This window comes from Chionomys nivalis, chromosome 12 (genome assembly GCF_950005125.1).
Source record: "Chionomys nivalis chromosome 12, mChiNiv1.1, whole genome shotgun sequence".
Classification (NCBI taxonomy): domain Eukaryota; kingdom Metazoa; phylum Chordata; class Mammalia; order Rodentia; family Cricetidae; genus Chionomys; species Chionomys nivalis.
The window spans coordinates 64,025,266-64,039,229 of NC_080097.1; the positions used below are offsets into that span (position 1 = coordinate 64,025,266).

The window sequence follows — 13,964 nt, forward strand, 5'->3', positions numbered from 1 at the left end:
AACAAAACTTTGACCTTTGCTGGTGGGTTGTATTTTTGCCAACAAGTTGAAGTTCTTACATACACTTGATTCAATGTCCTCGTGAAACCTAGGCCACCATCTCTTAGCGCTCCTATTTTGTGAATTGTCTTTCTACTTAGGACACTTTCACTTTGTGCACCAAAGTTTTTACTTTTGATGAAATCCAATTTGTTCATTATTCTTTCCTTCTGCTTTTTGTGTTGTACTGTAAGAAACCACTGACTAATTTAGTCACCAGAGTTGCTGTTTTCTTCTAAACTCTACAGTTCTGCTCTTTGGCCCACTGAGCTTGCATGCTTAGTTAGTTATCTTTGCATACTGTCTGAGGTAGGGTCCTAATTTCACTCTTCTGCATGTATGTATCCAGTGGTCCCCCACCCATCTGTTGAAAACCTTTTTTCCCACACTGAATGAATTCCAGCACACTTGCTGAGTAGGATATACCTTACAAGTATAACTGGCTGTTTGACTACAGAATCACATTTTACAATTCGTGACATCTCAAATTTGATAAAAATAGAACATTTGCCTCCTGTATAAAAGGTTATGTTTGCATTCTTTTTTTAATGAAAAAAATTTATTTCTCTCAACAATAGTAATAATCCTTGATATCAATGTGGATAGAAAAAACTCCTACAAGTGCAAATACAGCCTATGGCAGACACACTAGCTTAAGACTTGAAGGCCTATACACCATCCTTTCGCTATTAAAAAGGAATTAAGGCTACCACAGAAGTAGTAACACAATTATAATGATCATGAAAAAAATCATTAATTCTCCAAGCCAGGTTAAAGTCTCCTACAAGTTACATTTATTTGACAGTGATAAAATGTCACAAGAGATTGTAGAATGAGCACCAATGGAGTTTAATAAAAAATTGGGGAATTCTTCAGACCACAGATTTAAGTTTGCGGTGTGCAGAGTATAAAAACAACAGTCAACCCGTCTGCTTGGGATTTGTGTGGAAGTTAGGAAATGCACAGATCAAGGCTACATTTGTATCCTTGTCCTACTGAATGCCCCGATGAAGCCGGTGCTAACAGAGTCGCGGACGACTTACAAACACGGAAGATTTGTTTAATAGCTTTTGAAGACTTTTTCCCTGTAAAATGGCTTGTATTTCCACAAGTACAACAGTGAAGAAATAAAATTTTCAATTGGACATGAAATACAAAAGAACAGATTTTACAAATATAACCATAAAATTTAACTGCTTATAACACTATACATGGTAAATATGACCAGCCCCCTAACTTCTAGGTTATTTAATACAGAGAAGCAATCTGTGATCTCAGTTTAAAAGACAGAACATCCCTTTCAGCACACTGATTTCTTTTTAGAAAGTTAAGCTGAAGTGGAAAATATATTTGTTTTTCCCTCCTGTCCACTAGGGAGTCATGGGGGCAGACACGTGTGAGGACATATTAAAAAGACAAGACAGAATGCTGTTTTCCCTCTTGAGCAATGCTTAGCATCTCCTAAAACTATCCCCAAGTTATCTCCCTGGCCTTGAGTACTAATGCAATGAGCGGAGCTGTGTCCTGTGCTCACCACCACGGCGGGAGCTCCAGACCCTTAGTCCAAAAGGCAGAACTATGGGCAGTGAGATGGACAGCCAAGGCTTGACATGTGGCTTGAAATCCAGGTCCTCGGGCTGTCTGTCTGCATGCCCACTGTGAGAGGCAAGACTGCATGAAGACAGCACTGACGGCGGCATGATCAGCCACCTCTCGCGCACGTCCAAAGAACAGAACAGCTCTGGAGGAGCAAAGAAGCTGAGTGAAACCACAGAACAACTTTAGTACACTTAAGTAGAAAACGTGTTCCCTAAACTCTTAAAAGTGTTCAAATATCAACACTGAGCTCCCAAGAACAGAGACTGGTAAGCAAGAGAGGCATAGATGCTTTATGAAGAGTTCCCAACTCTCCTAATACAGTATATGTAATAACTTAAAATAATTTCCCTACTAGTACTGGGAAACAAATTCTACTACAATCCCATTTATGCCAGTCCCGGCATGCTTCGCACTAGATTAATCGGTCTCCTTAACGGAGCCCATCGCATTTTCCAATGGCTTTCTCCTTTCTCTACACCCTAACCCTGAAAGTCTATAACCAGTTACATCACGTGGCTTCCCTGAGGCACAAAGGTACCAAACACTATAATTAACTATTGAGGAATGATATAAATATGCTCTCTATTTATATTAAAAGATTTTACTTCTTTTGGGCCACAGAAGTGTTTGTGTGTGTGTGTGTGTGTCACCCAGAAAGCTTAATACTTTCTCTGCAGTGTGAACTGTAGCCCTTTTTGCAGAAAGCTGGAGGAAATCAGAAAAATGTGGAGAGCTGCAGTGTGCGTGGCCCAGCACACGGATCAATAATAATAACAAAACACTAGAAAAATACTCAGAGCTGTCTCCTATTCACTCTGAATCTTTTTTTTGTAATGAAATGTCACAAAGAATGGAAAAAGCTATTATCTATGGAAGCATGTAACTGGGTCTGTACTTCTGGAAACCTATTTGAAAAAGACAACTGGTCAGGCTGAGACCAGGGCGAGCAGTGGGTGATGTCCTTATGTACATGTGGGTGAGTGGGGATTAGGATTCATCCTTTAAATGTGATGGCGAGTCAACATGAAAACAGAGGCGACCTTGGGGAAGTTTCCTTTTCTCAACTGTATCACTCTCTTTATTCTTGAAAACCCTTCCCTCAGCAGAAAGTGATCTTATCACAAGTTGTCCAAGTCAGCATGGCTTCCTTTGCAGGTGACATGGCTGTGTTCCTCACCTGGAAACCCAAGGAAATGATAAAGGCGGCTACTGCCCCCGGAGAGCTAGTGGCTGAGTCTGCAATCTTGGATTCAGAGGTCAGACGCTTCCCTTGTTTAGGCGCATGCATCATGCGCAGAACAAGCAGACATCTTGACACAGAGGAGTCTGGTATCAGAGTGGAATGTCCACAAGAAATGGTTAAGATCCTTCACCTTAGAAGATACTACTAGGAATCAAGAACTGTCAAACTGCCCATATAACAAGAAGAGGGAAGGAGCGCGCCCTTTATCCTTCTCGGAAAGCCAGTGCTCGAAGCTCTGCTGCATCAGATGGCAGCCAATGGGTTTTTCTAGAAAGTTCTTTTTCTTTCTTTTTTGCCTGTAGGTAATCTATGTAGAACAGAGGAAAATAATAGAAAGAAGATTGCTGTTGGATTTCCACATCATAAATATAATCAAAACAAAAAATACCTCTTTCTACACAATGGTCTCCCTGGAAAAATAAAGCTATTTTAAAACTGACAGATAAACCCAGCATACTTGGCATTAGAGAGTAATGTTCCTTTTTGTTTTTAAGAAAAGGTATTCAAATAGGTTAACTTTGCTGAAAATAGGGGAAATATCTGGAAATAGGCAAAATATGGAAAAACCAATTCAAGTATGGACATGGTATATCAGATTCACATAAATTATACATATTTACTAACGCTAAACCAGGCAGCTCAAGTCCGTTGACAGTCCATTTAAACAGATGTTAGCTTGACTGAAGACTTTCTCCCTGGGAATGGCGGAATGTAGCTAAGCCCGACGCAGTATCTACACTCTGCGAGCCACGACAGTCCTGGTACCAGACCCAGAAAATGAGCATTCAGGAATTATTAATCTACACAGAGTGAGACTAACAGAGGCCTAGCACAACTCATGAAACTCTGATTTAATTGTTTCTCAGTGACCACTCACTAGCTCTCTCAAAATCAGGAATTTCCAAGGATCACAGACGTACCCCCGGCACTCTGTGCATCTAGTGGTCACATTTAAACTTGGTTTGATTTGCGAACATTTTCAATTCAAAACGTATGGGGCTCCTTCACCTCAAAGGGAAGGTAACCGATGGTGGAAAGGTAGCGAAAAAATGGCACTTCACTGTCATCTGTTGCTTTGGGGCTCACAAAATTTAGCTTTCTAAAAAAGGACGAGGAAGAGGAGGAGGGAGGAAGCCATACCATGAGGTGTCAACAAGTGGCTTTAGAAGTAAAAGCATATTTTAAATCTCTCTTGGGTCTTAAGCAATTTGGTATGCAGATAAGGCTGGTCTTAGCGGACTCAGGACATGCCCACAGAGCCTCACAGATGCCACAGCCTTGCGTGGCTCCTGCTGCTGCTGCCACCCTCAGCTCGTCAATTTCGAAAAGCTGCTAGATTTTAATTAACCAATCAATCAGTTTTTGATGTGTTAAGATGAAGACGAGAGACAGCCCATATTAAGCAAAAATAAGGGGGCAGATTAAAAGCTTCCAGGAAAGCCTTTGTTTGATATGCTATGTATCTGATGAATGAATGTGCGAATAAATTCTGCTCAAGTTAAAATAAAGTTAACATATGGATATTCTCTTCCACCCAAAGCCAGAAAATAAATGAGAAACAAAGCTGTAGGTTTGAGAACAAGCGCTTTGCCTTGCCTATGCTTCCTGTTCCCTTGGAGCTTCTGGGAGGCACAGCTGGCCCTGATGCTGGGTCCGATTCTGGCCACTTTCAAGAAGTCTCAGCCACTGTACATCTTGTAGGTGACACCTGTGCCTTGCAACACTGCAGGACATCTGTTGAATAAGCTTCCTCTGCACTTGTAAAAAAGGATGTAAAACCTTGTCTAAGTTTACAAGGCCAAAACCAAACAACAACAACAACAACAAAAAACTTGGTTAAACACTCAAAGTTAAAAATGAAACCATGGTAGTTGAAATCCAATTATTACACGGGTATTAAGGTTTAATCAGGCAGACCTCAATGATGCTGCTGCTGTTCCAAGCATGCAAAACACAGTGCTATCTGTCAACTTCTGCCATGTTTCATAACCAGAACCCCCCTCCTTTTCCTCAACCCCGTCTGCCTTTCCCTTAACAAAGAGCATTACGAAAAGATAGAATCTAGAGTTAGTGGCAAAAACTTCACAGTAACTTGTTAATAACATGTAGTGGCTGTCCAGGGTGTCAGTCCACTGGACCTTGGAAAATCAATTTGATGCAGTTCTGTTCGCCAACCAGCTGTGTGGCACAGAACGGACAGGCGGCATGAAATGCGTGGGTCCCATGAGGCAGCGGGATCTGAGACCAGTACTTTGCAGACTTCTCTGAACACACGTGTCCACAGGGGGTGAAGGCGTGAGTTGGGGGTCCGGCATCAACATAAAATCCTGCCTCACAGCCCAGCCAGAGGGGGACGTAGGGGCCCACAGTCCTGCACATGGGACACTCCCTCTCATTGGGCTCTCTGTCACTCCGATGGCCCCAGTTGTGGTAGCCGTGCACATGGCCACAGCTCAGGTATGCCCAGGGCTGCTTCTCCTCCACCACCTCCTTCCGATTGATGCTGGGGAAGGCCAGGGTGTTGAGACCCACAGGACACTGGGGGCGGGCTGCATTGATCTCCTGCCGGAGGGCTTCAATATGTTTCTGAGTCGGAGTGTGAAAAAGGCCATCGGCGGTTCTCCAGAGAAGTGTGGCTCCGCACAGGTCAATGAGGGAGCCGTCTTGAAGGACGTTGGTCTCGCTTTCCACCTACAGCAGGTTCAACAGAGGGACCATTAAAAGCAAAATCCTGCAAACTATGCAGCAAAGGCATCCCAACCTCCTTTCCTAAGAAAATAGACACAGGGAGGTAAACACATCTGACTAAACAGGACTTGGGAACTGCCACCTCCCCCCCCCCCCCCGCCAGCCTCAATACACACAACAGTCCAGGGTGCAGCACTCTGAGCTTTCATTTTTGATTAATGCAGAGGTTCCTCTAAGATCTCACACATACTACATTTTCACTTCTGATTTTCTATGTTGGTAATTCACCCATACACCTTATGGGGGATGACGGGTGTGATGCCCGGGAAGACCCATGCTCCTCTAGAAGAGCCGGTGCCACAGCACCCAACGCTCCAGGCGACCTTTTCGCTGCGCACACCTTCTCTGTCAGAGGTGGACCTTCTCGAAAAGGCTTGCTTGCACAGGACGCCTGGGCCATGCACCAAGAGCCTGCACAGGTGATTAGCAGCTGAGCAGCAGCAGGGCTGGGCCTCGTCAGCAGGACTCAGCTCACCTCTACTTGTGCCAGACGCACACTAAGGTGTAACGGGAGCAAGACTAACAAAGCAGAAATGCACACTATTCAGGAGTGGGAGCAGGCGTGCCTGGAGCCCAGGGAGGCCCATGAAGGAAGCACTGAGAGGCTGGCTGCTGACCCTCAGCGGCTGAGAAGGGACTAGGGCTTTTGGCCTGTTATGGACCTGGCTCTGTCACTTACAGCTGTGTGGCCTTGGGGTGGTTCCTGGAGCGTACAGTCCCGTACTACCCCTTTCTTTGGAATGCAGAAGGTGGAAGTGAGGGTTAAATGAGAAAAAGGGAATTCTTGGAAGGTAGAAGGTCCAGCATGCAGTGAACACTGTTGGTGCTGACCCTTTGATAGAAACAGGACAGAAAAGGGTTTGGAAGAACTTTTCTTGAATTGAGATTTGGAAAAGCTGTCAGGAGCCAGGAAGAGGGGTCAAAGAACAGCAGACCAGAGAGGTGTGTCACCCTATGCATGGAGTGGACGTGAAGCTCCCAGGGCCCTAGAGAACTGAGCAGGCTGGGGAATGCTGGGTGGTGGACAAAACAGCATGAGGTAGCAGGCCCAGGCTGGACGGCTGTGTGGGAGGTCTTGGTGCCAAGGAAATCAGTGTGTCTTTTGGTACCTCCTATCTAACTCTAGAGCAGGTGGGCTGGAGGGGTGCAGGACAGTCGGTACAGGTTCCTTCTCTACACAAAGAGTGTCTGTGGCAACAGATAAAGTATGAGACCCAACAGTTCTAAGATTTTGATTTAAGGAAGAAAGGTGTCTACATTACCTACAGATCTAAGACACATTACTGATAGGCATTAATTTCAAAATGAGTCTGTCTGGACTGGGGAGATGGTTGGTTGGGAAAGAACTTGCCGTGTAAAGAAGCCAGGTGTGGCGTTGTATCCTTGCCATCTCAGAGACAAGAAGATCCCTGGGCATCACTGGCTAGCTACCTTAGCCTACTGGGCAAGGTCCTGCCTAAAATGGGCAGGCAGTGCCTGAGGAACAATCCCAGAGGCTGCTCTGTCATCTCTGTGTGCACATGTGAATACACACATATACACACATCCACGCACTACCCCCGCCAATACAAGGCATTTTGGAGTCATTTCTTTTTAGCAACTTTAGCAAAAGACTATGCACACACTGCTGCCTGAGCCATACGGCCATAATCAGAGAGGATAAGAAACTCACCTGGTGACATGCTCACTTGACAATCTTGCCATGGGTCTCAGGGTAGCTTTATTTCATTTTTTTTTCCCCTGCAGTAGACTGAGGGCAGGGCCTTGCACAGGCTAGGTAAGAGCTGTATTACTGAACTATCTTCCCACTCCTTGGTTTTTGACACAGGGTGTCACTATGTAGCCCAGCCAGACCCAGAACTCAACAATTTTCTTGCCTCCACCCCCGAGTACTAATCAGAGGCAGGGGCGACTGTACCCAGCTCAGTGTGCGGCTCCTATTCACACTAGCAGGCAAAGCTCTAGTGTGAACCAGTTCAGGTGAGCACCAAGCACAGGCTTTTGTGATGCAGCATGGAGTGGAACTCACAGCAGGAGCTGGAATCTCAGCTGCGGCCACTGTCTGGCTTAGTGACCCATCTACAGAGCTAAGATGGGTGACTGCTTCCTTGGGAAAAATAGCTAACACAGCATCTGCACCCTCCGCTGCCGTAAGGACTGGTCACAGGTCCGCCCACCCAGGCTAGCCGTGTGTAAAACTACTGGATCATCAGAAACATTTCGGTAAAGGAACAGTTCTCAGACTCCCTTTCCTATTTATAATTTCTCAAAAAGTATTTAAAGCAGCCCTGACCTGACCTTTCCCTGTGTATTCATGAGAGACACTGCGACAAGGCAGCCTTGCTGTAAGATGGGGGACCTTCCCTGCCCCTAGAGGGTGTGAATCAGAGATAACAGGGATTCCTTAGAAACAAATCTTGGGCGTAGGACAGTCAACTGCTCACTGGGTCCGCATCCTTTCTCCATGCTAGAAACGTGGCTCGCTGCAGCCCACAGACACACCCTCAGCTCCGTGTGCTCTATCTACGGCGTTTGGGGAGGTGCCCTCTTTTCCATAATCTAGAAAAGGGCCCTGTTTCCTCCTCCTAGTTCTGTGGCAGAGCAGGAGTGAAAGCCGAGTATGTCTTTCAAGCCTGTCCCACAGGCTACCACACAGCCAGAAGCCTCAGACTGCCGCTTAGGACCAAGACAGGCGCCAGAAGCACCTGTTTTAAGGCTTGCCAACGACACTTAGGAGACGCCAGCATGCCCATGTGTACAGGAGTGACTTTAAGCAAAGTATTCTATCTTTATCCCTGGTGAACAATACCTAGAACCCTACTAATTTCTAACCATGAAACTAAGGGGGTAGAAATGACAACTTAGCTATTTCTTAGTTTTAGAAAATCTAGATCTTTAATATAAAAATTTCACTCACTGTCTCCCACTGCTCAGGATTCTTCTGAATTAGAAATAAATGTAATAAAGGATCCTGTTCTTAAGACAGGATAAAAAGTAACACACTTCCGCACAGGAATGGCCAGCTACAAGGACGGGACCCATTGAAGTCTGGAGTTTATGGAAATCTGTTTCTGGATCAGAGAATGGCACACTCCACCCTGCATTGAGCTTTATCAGTGGGAAGGTGATGGCCGCCGTAAAGATGGCTTCCATGAGGCATCTGCACTTTGGCACACTTCCCAGAGCAGAGTCCACTCACCAGCTTTCCCCTCTGCTGGGCCGACCTGGTCTCCCGTAAGGTGTACACGTCTCCACAGACAGAGATCTCTCTCCAGACTCCCGGCTGGGACTCCTCTGTGAAGCCCCCTCGAGGGTGCATCACCAGAACACCATTGGTGGTGAGCCCGTCCATGTGTCCGTCAGGGTTTTTCCATTTTGCTGCCTTTTCCTGGAAAATAAAACCACAGACCAGAAAGTGAAAGTGACGCTCAGAGGGGACTCCAGACTCTCCTTAAAATACAGTGGAAAGCTAGCCGGGCGGTGGTGGCGCACGCCTTTAATCCCAGCACTCAGGAGGCAGAGGCAGGCGGATCTCTGTGAGTTCATGGCCAGCCTGGTTTCCATAGCGAGTTTCAGGACAGCCAGGACTACACAGAGAAAAGGGATTTCCTTTTCTATTTAGAGCTGATAACTGTAGGATCAGTGTGCTGCTCTGACAACAGGAGAGATGCTAAGTGGTCTGAAGCTACACATTCATTACCTTCCCCTCAGTTCTGCACTCCGAGACCACCTACCCCTCTGTCAAGCCTGCTCCTAAAAGTGTTTTATAAGCACTCATTACCCGGACACTGAAGGAAAAACAATATTTTAAAAAGTACTTTTTGTTAAAGGTACAAACTTAAAAAGATTAAGCTAATAACTTGGGGGCCAGTGTGTTTCCAAGCAAACAGATGCCTATTCTTCAGGTGATGGTCGCAGTGATGGGACAGACATTCTTACTCGCTACCCTGCTGATGCCCCTCTCCTTCCCTGGCAGAACTCATGTTCTGTCTACGTGCCAGGGCAGGAAGGATCGGGGACCTGCTCAGTGTAAACCCACAGGAACAGTCCCAAGCTTCCCAATGCCTGGTGAAGGAAACGGGATGTGCCTGTGGGGAGGGGGCTTTGTCCCGGGGACAAAACAGAAGCACAGAGCCTCATGGCCTCCCTCCTCTTTCTCCGGGAGCTGCCCCATGAAGCAGATGTCGGGAAGCTCAGGAGTCCTTCCCTCGCCAACCCCCCAGGTGGCTGGTGTACCAGGAGAGGCAGTGGACAAGACAGAGAGAACTGGTCCCAGATGTCCAGGGCCACTGCATCAACCAGTGCTCGACTGGCCTCCCTGGGTACTTCCTGCCACGTGGGATAATGTATTTTTTATTATTCTTTAGGTCACAATGGACAATTTTCTCTCTGCAGCAAATATTCTGAAGCAAAAGGTATTTTTATTAAGATAGAACAGTCACTAACACTTTCAGGGTTTGTTTATGAGGCAGGGTTTTTTGTTTTGTTACCACATACCACGTCCAGTATGGAACAGAGCAAACACTCCCCCTTCAACCAACAGTTAAGTCTCCTCTGAGCTTTAAATGTCTACATTTGGCCACTTACTTTTCCCCTTGACATTTCTTCTCAAATTCACCATAAATGTATTATAATGTTAACAAGTACTTCTTTAAAAATCAGTATAGCATACATTATAATTGATACAGCAGAAACAAGGGCAATAATAACCGAGTGGTCTGCAGAGTCTTTCTTTTGATTTAGAAACGGTCTCTCTAGGTAGTACAGGTACAGGCAGGCCTTGAATTTATAACCCTCATTCTCGCCCTCCTGAGTCCTGGGTACATATGACCAAGCTTCAAATTACCCTCAGGCTTTTACCACCATCTTTTCAGGCTGGCTTCTGAAAATGAAAACTTCAAAAATCTCACCACAGCCGCTGCACAATGCAGTTTCCTCCCAGATGAAGCGACTGTCACAGGAGCGGGTGGGTTTTGAGGCCAGAATGGATCTGCAGTACTTACTCCAAGAAAGATGTTTTTGGAGGAGTCGAATCCAGCTGCGAATATGCGTGCCGTGTACGGCTCATTCCTGTCACACACGATCCTGCAGGCAAACCTGGAGATGGTGCTCTGTGTGATCTGGGCATCATCGTTCTGGCCACCGGAAACCGTGTCAGTAACCACGAAGTCGATAGGGCTTTCTGTTGATCTGCCCACCTGAATAAACCAACACTCTCATGACTCACATGAAAACCACCAGGCTCTGCGGTGTATTCACGGGACTGGGAGTCTAGAACCCTGTCAACTGTGTGCCCTTCCTTCCTACCCAAGAGAGAAAGTACAGTACACAGCCATCAGATCTTTTAAAAACCCACTTCATTTTATCATGGTACCAACACTTAATGAGGTCGCACCCCTCCCCCATTAGATGTGTATGTGCCTGTGTGCGTGCGTGTGTGTGTGTGAGTGTGTGTGTATCCACATGCATATACAATCTTAGATGTCATCTTTAAAGATGCTGTAACTTCCTTTGAGACAGTCTTTCATTGGCCTGTAGTTCAGCAGGCTGCAGTGAGCCTATTTCCACCTCCCCCAGCACTGAGATTACTAGAGGAGGTTCTGGGACTTGAATTTAGGTCTTCAAGCTTGAGAGCCAAAATGTTTGCCAATTTGAGCTAACTTCACAGCCTCAGATGGGCACATAAAAATGCTCGACACTACAGGTATAATGCTAGTGTGTGTGTGTGTGTGTGTGTTATACCTGTGTGTGTGATAGATACAGGTATAGGTATATATAATGCTAGTGTGTGCGTGTGTGTGATACCTGTGTATGTGACAGATATAAGTATAGGTACATATAATGCTATACAGTATACGCCTAGATCTTATTCATTTTAACTGAAACTTTATGACTGTCTATTAATCCACCAATTTTAAGTATTACGAGAAAGCTCCTATTTCCTATTCTGGGAAAATGACGTTAGATTTTTCTCTCTTGGTTCCAGTTGGAGATACTACTTTTACAGCAGATCATTCTTTGTTTTCTATTTCCGGAGGAAACAAACTTTTAAAGAAACAAAGGAACTCTTTACTCACTGGACCCCCTAAGTCAGTCAGTCCATGACTCACAGCACTGAGCAAACAAAGCCCTTGCGTGGGATGGTGGGAAAACAGCAGCTGCCGCTGTTCAGGGAAACTGAGGAGAACATGGGGGCTTCTCTGAGTCAGTCCAGCGTTTGAAATGTGAGTGAAGGAAATATTTAAAAGCTAGACTTAGCACCTCATGTTGGGATTATAAAAGAAACCTCTCTATGTAAGTCTGAAAGTTGCTACCAATATTATAGTGGCTTCCTTTCCTTGGTGAGATTTCAAAGCTACCAGAGGATTGTAGTTCACTACGATCTTAGAGTTTTAACAGCCTTTCCTGTTCAGTAGATTCCACTAAAACAGGCCCTACTTCCTCCAGCGAACCACAAGACACATTTGCTTATGAATAAGAAAATCCTCAGGATGGGATATTAAACACTTCTATACTGATGCTCACTATGGTCTGCCCAGAAGGCAGAGACAAACATGGCCTTCAATCAAAACCATTTACATGAAGATGAAGAATTCCTCACTAAATATGCCACTAATGCCCTTGCCTGGAAACAGAGACTGATCCCTGCCAGTGGGAGGAACACATGGGCCTTGACATGTATGCACATAAGGCTATGAAAATCAATTTCCAAGGTGTTTTTATTCTGATCCTGAATTCTGTCTGAAAAGATAAGCAATGTAAAAAACATGACTTTTTTAAAAAATTCAAATGAGTAGAGAGATCTTACATCATCTAGCTCTGTGTGCTTCCCAGAAGCGCCATTAATTTCCTTTGCAAATTTCTCCTGTATGTTCCCACACACAGACTACCCCCATAAAGCCAACAGTCAAGAGACGCCTATTTCCTCTTGTTTTTCAATGGCCCTTAATTCCTTGTCCTGATGAAACGTGCCTGGAATGAACCAAGTGACTGGCTACACTGAAGCTCATTAACTTAAGCAGATGAATGCTGCTTAGCCGTATGCATGTCAGGCTTAGGAAACACATAACTTACTTAAAAATGCAACACAAAAAATCTAAATTAGAGATCCCATAAAACCATACTATATACTTCATCTTTATAAAGTTGTACAACCTTCCCTCTGCTGGATCCCTTTTCAAGATGGATGTGTAACTTAGCTCTACTGAGAAAGCTGTGAGTCTTTTTAAACTTGAAATTACTTATTAATAAATTTAAAAGTAAGGTTTACATATACATAGCTCAAAATAAAAATGTACAAAAGCATAGAATGAAAGTACATCTCCTTTCCTTTTAGAAACATATATTCTACATGTTATTTGAGTTTTTTTTTTTATATTGTATACAATGTGTTTTGGTCACACCCAGCCTCTATTCCTCTCCGGGATGCCTCTCCAAATCCTACTCCCAACTTGTTATTTCCCACCAGTGCTGCCCACCTGTGCACTGGTGTCGGGCACAGTCCACCCACCCGCCAGCATCCACAACCTCCAAGAGCTGTCAAGTGCTCCTCAGGGAGGGTGGGGCCTTGTCAGCCACCCCCACCCCAGCAATTCCTTCCCTCTAGGAGTGCCACATAGTGACTTTACCTAAGTTACTAAATTCACTTAGGACCAATTATTTTAAGCCACGCTCTTATGTGGCTGGTCATATAATGACTTATCACGTCACCTCCATTTGCCTCTAACCTCCAAAGTGTTCGACTTTCTCCTTTAAGACACAAGCTTCAGATTGCTTTTGCCAGCAAAGAAATTTTGGTCACTTTCTTATTGGAAACCCAGCTGGTGTGGGAAACCTGCAGCCTGTCCTTTCTTCTGCGGCCAGCTCCACATTTCCTAACAGGCAGTCATGTAGACAAGCGGAGATGCCTCTAAATCTCATTTGACAGTTAAGTGGTACACAAGCCAAGATGCTTCTAAATTCATCTGCTATTCATAGAATGCTGGCATTCAGAGAGTAACTGTAGTGAGAACTTAACTCACCGGACTCGAAATTTTATATAGAATCCAAGTTCATTTGTTGAATGCCAGTGGAGCCCAGGAAGACGGTGCTGAAGCGGCACAAAGGCCTCTCCCGTCTCCCTCTCCCTCCCTCTACACACTTATTTTCTGACTCTTTTATTCTTTGGCACAGTAGAACCATGGCCTTTCCTACAGATCTGCTCCTGACCGTCTCCCCTAACCTTCACTTGCTCCTTCATTTGGGATCATGCACTTTCTGGGGCACCTGTCGCCCTGCTCTGCACGGCAGTGGCTGTCCTCAGTCTTCACTTTGCTCCACGGCCACATGGTCGCTC

At 45.2% G+C, this 13,964-nt stretch overlaps 1 protein-coding gene across 1 annotated transcript in view; it reads right to left on the reverse strand.

The window, feature by feature from the left end:
* Positions 1 to 836: 836 nt before the first annotated feature.
* The window catches only part of Peli2 (pellino E3 ubiquitin protein ligase family member 2), a 143,786-nt gene continuing 130,658 nt past the window's right edge, over positions 837 to 13,964 (reverse strand). Inside the window, exons 4-6 of the mRNA XM_057786348.1 lie at positions 10,633 to 10,827; positions 8,829 to 9,017; positions 837 to 5,572 (exon numbers count right to left, since the gene is read on the reverse strand). Of these exons, the coding sequence (XP_057642331.1) occupies positions 5,006 to 5,572; positions 8,829 to 9,017; positions 10,633 to 10,827 (951 nt within the window). The 3' untranslated portion in view covers positions 837 to 5,005. The remainder of the gene's footprint in view (positions 5,573 to 8,828; positions 9,018 to 10,632; positions 10,828 to 13,964) is intronic.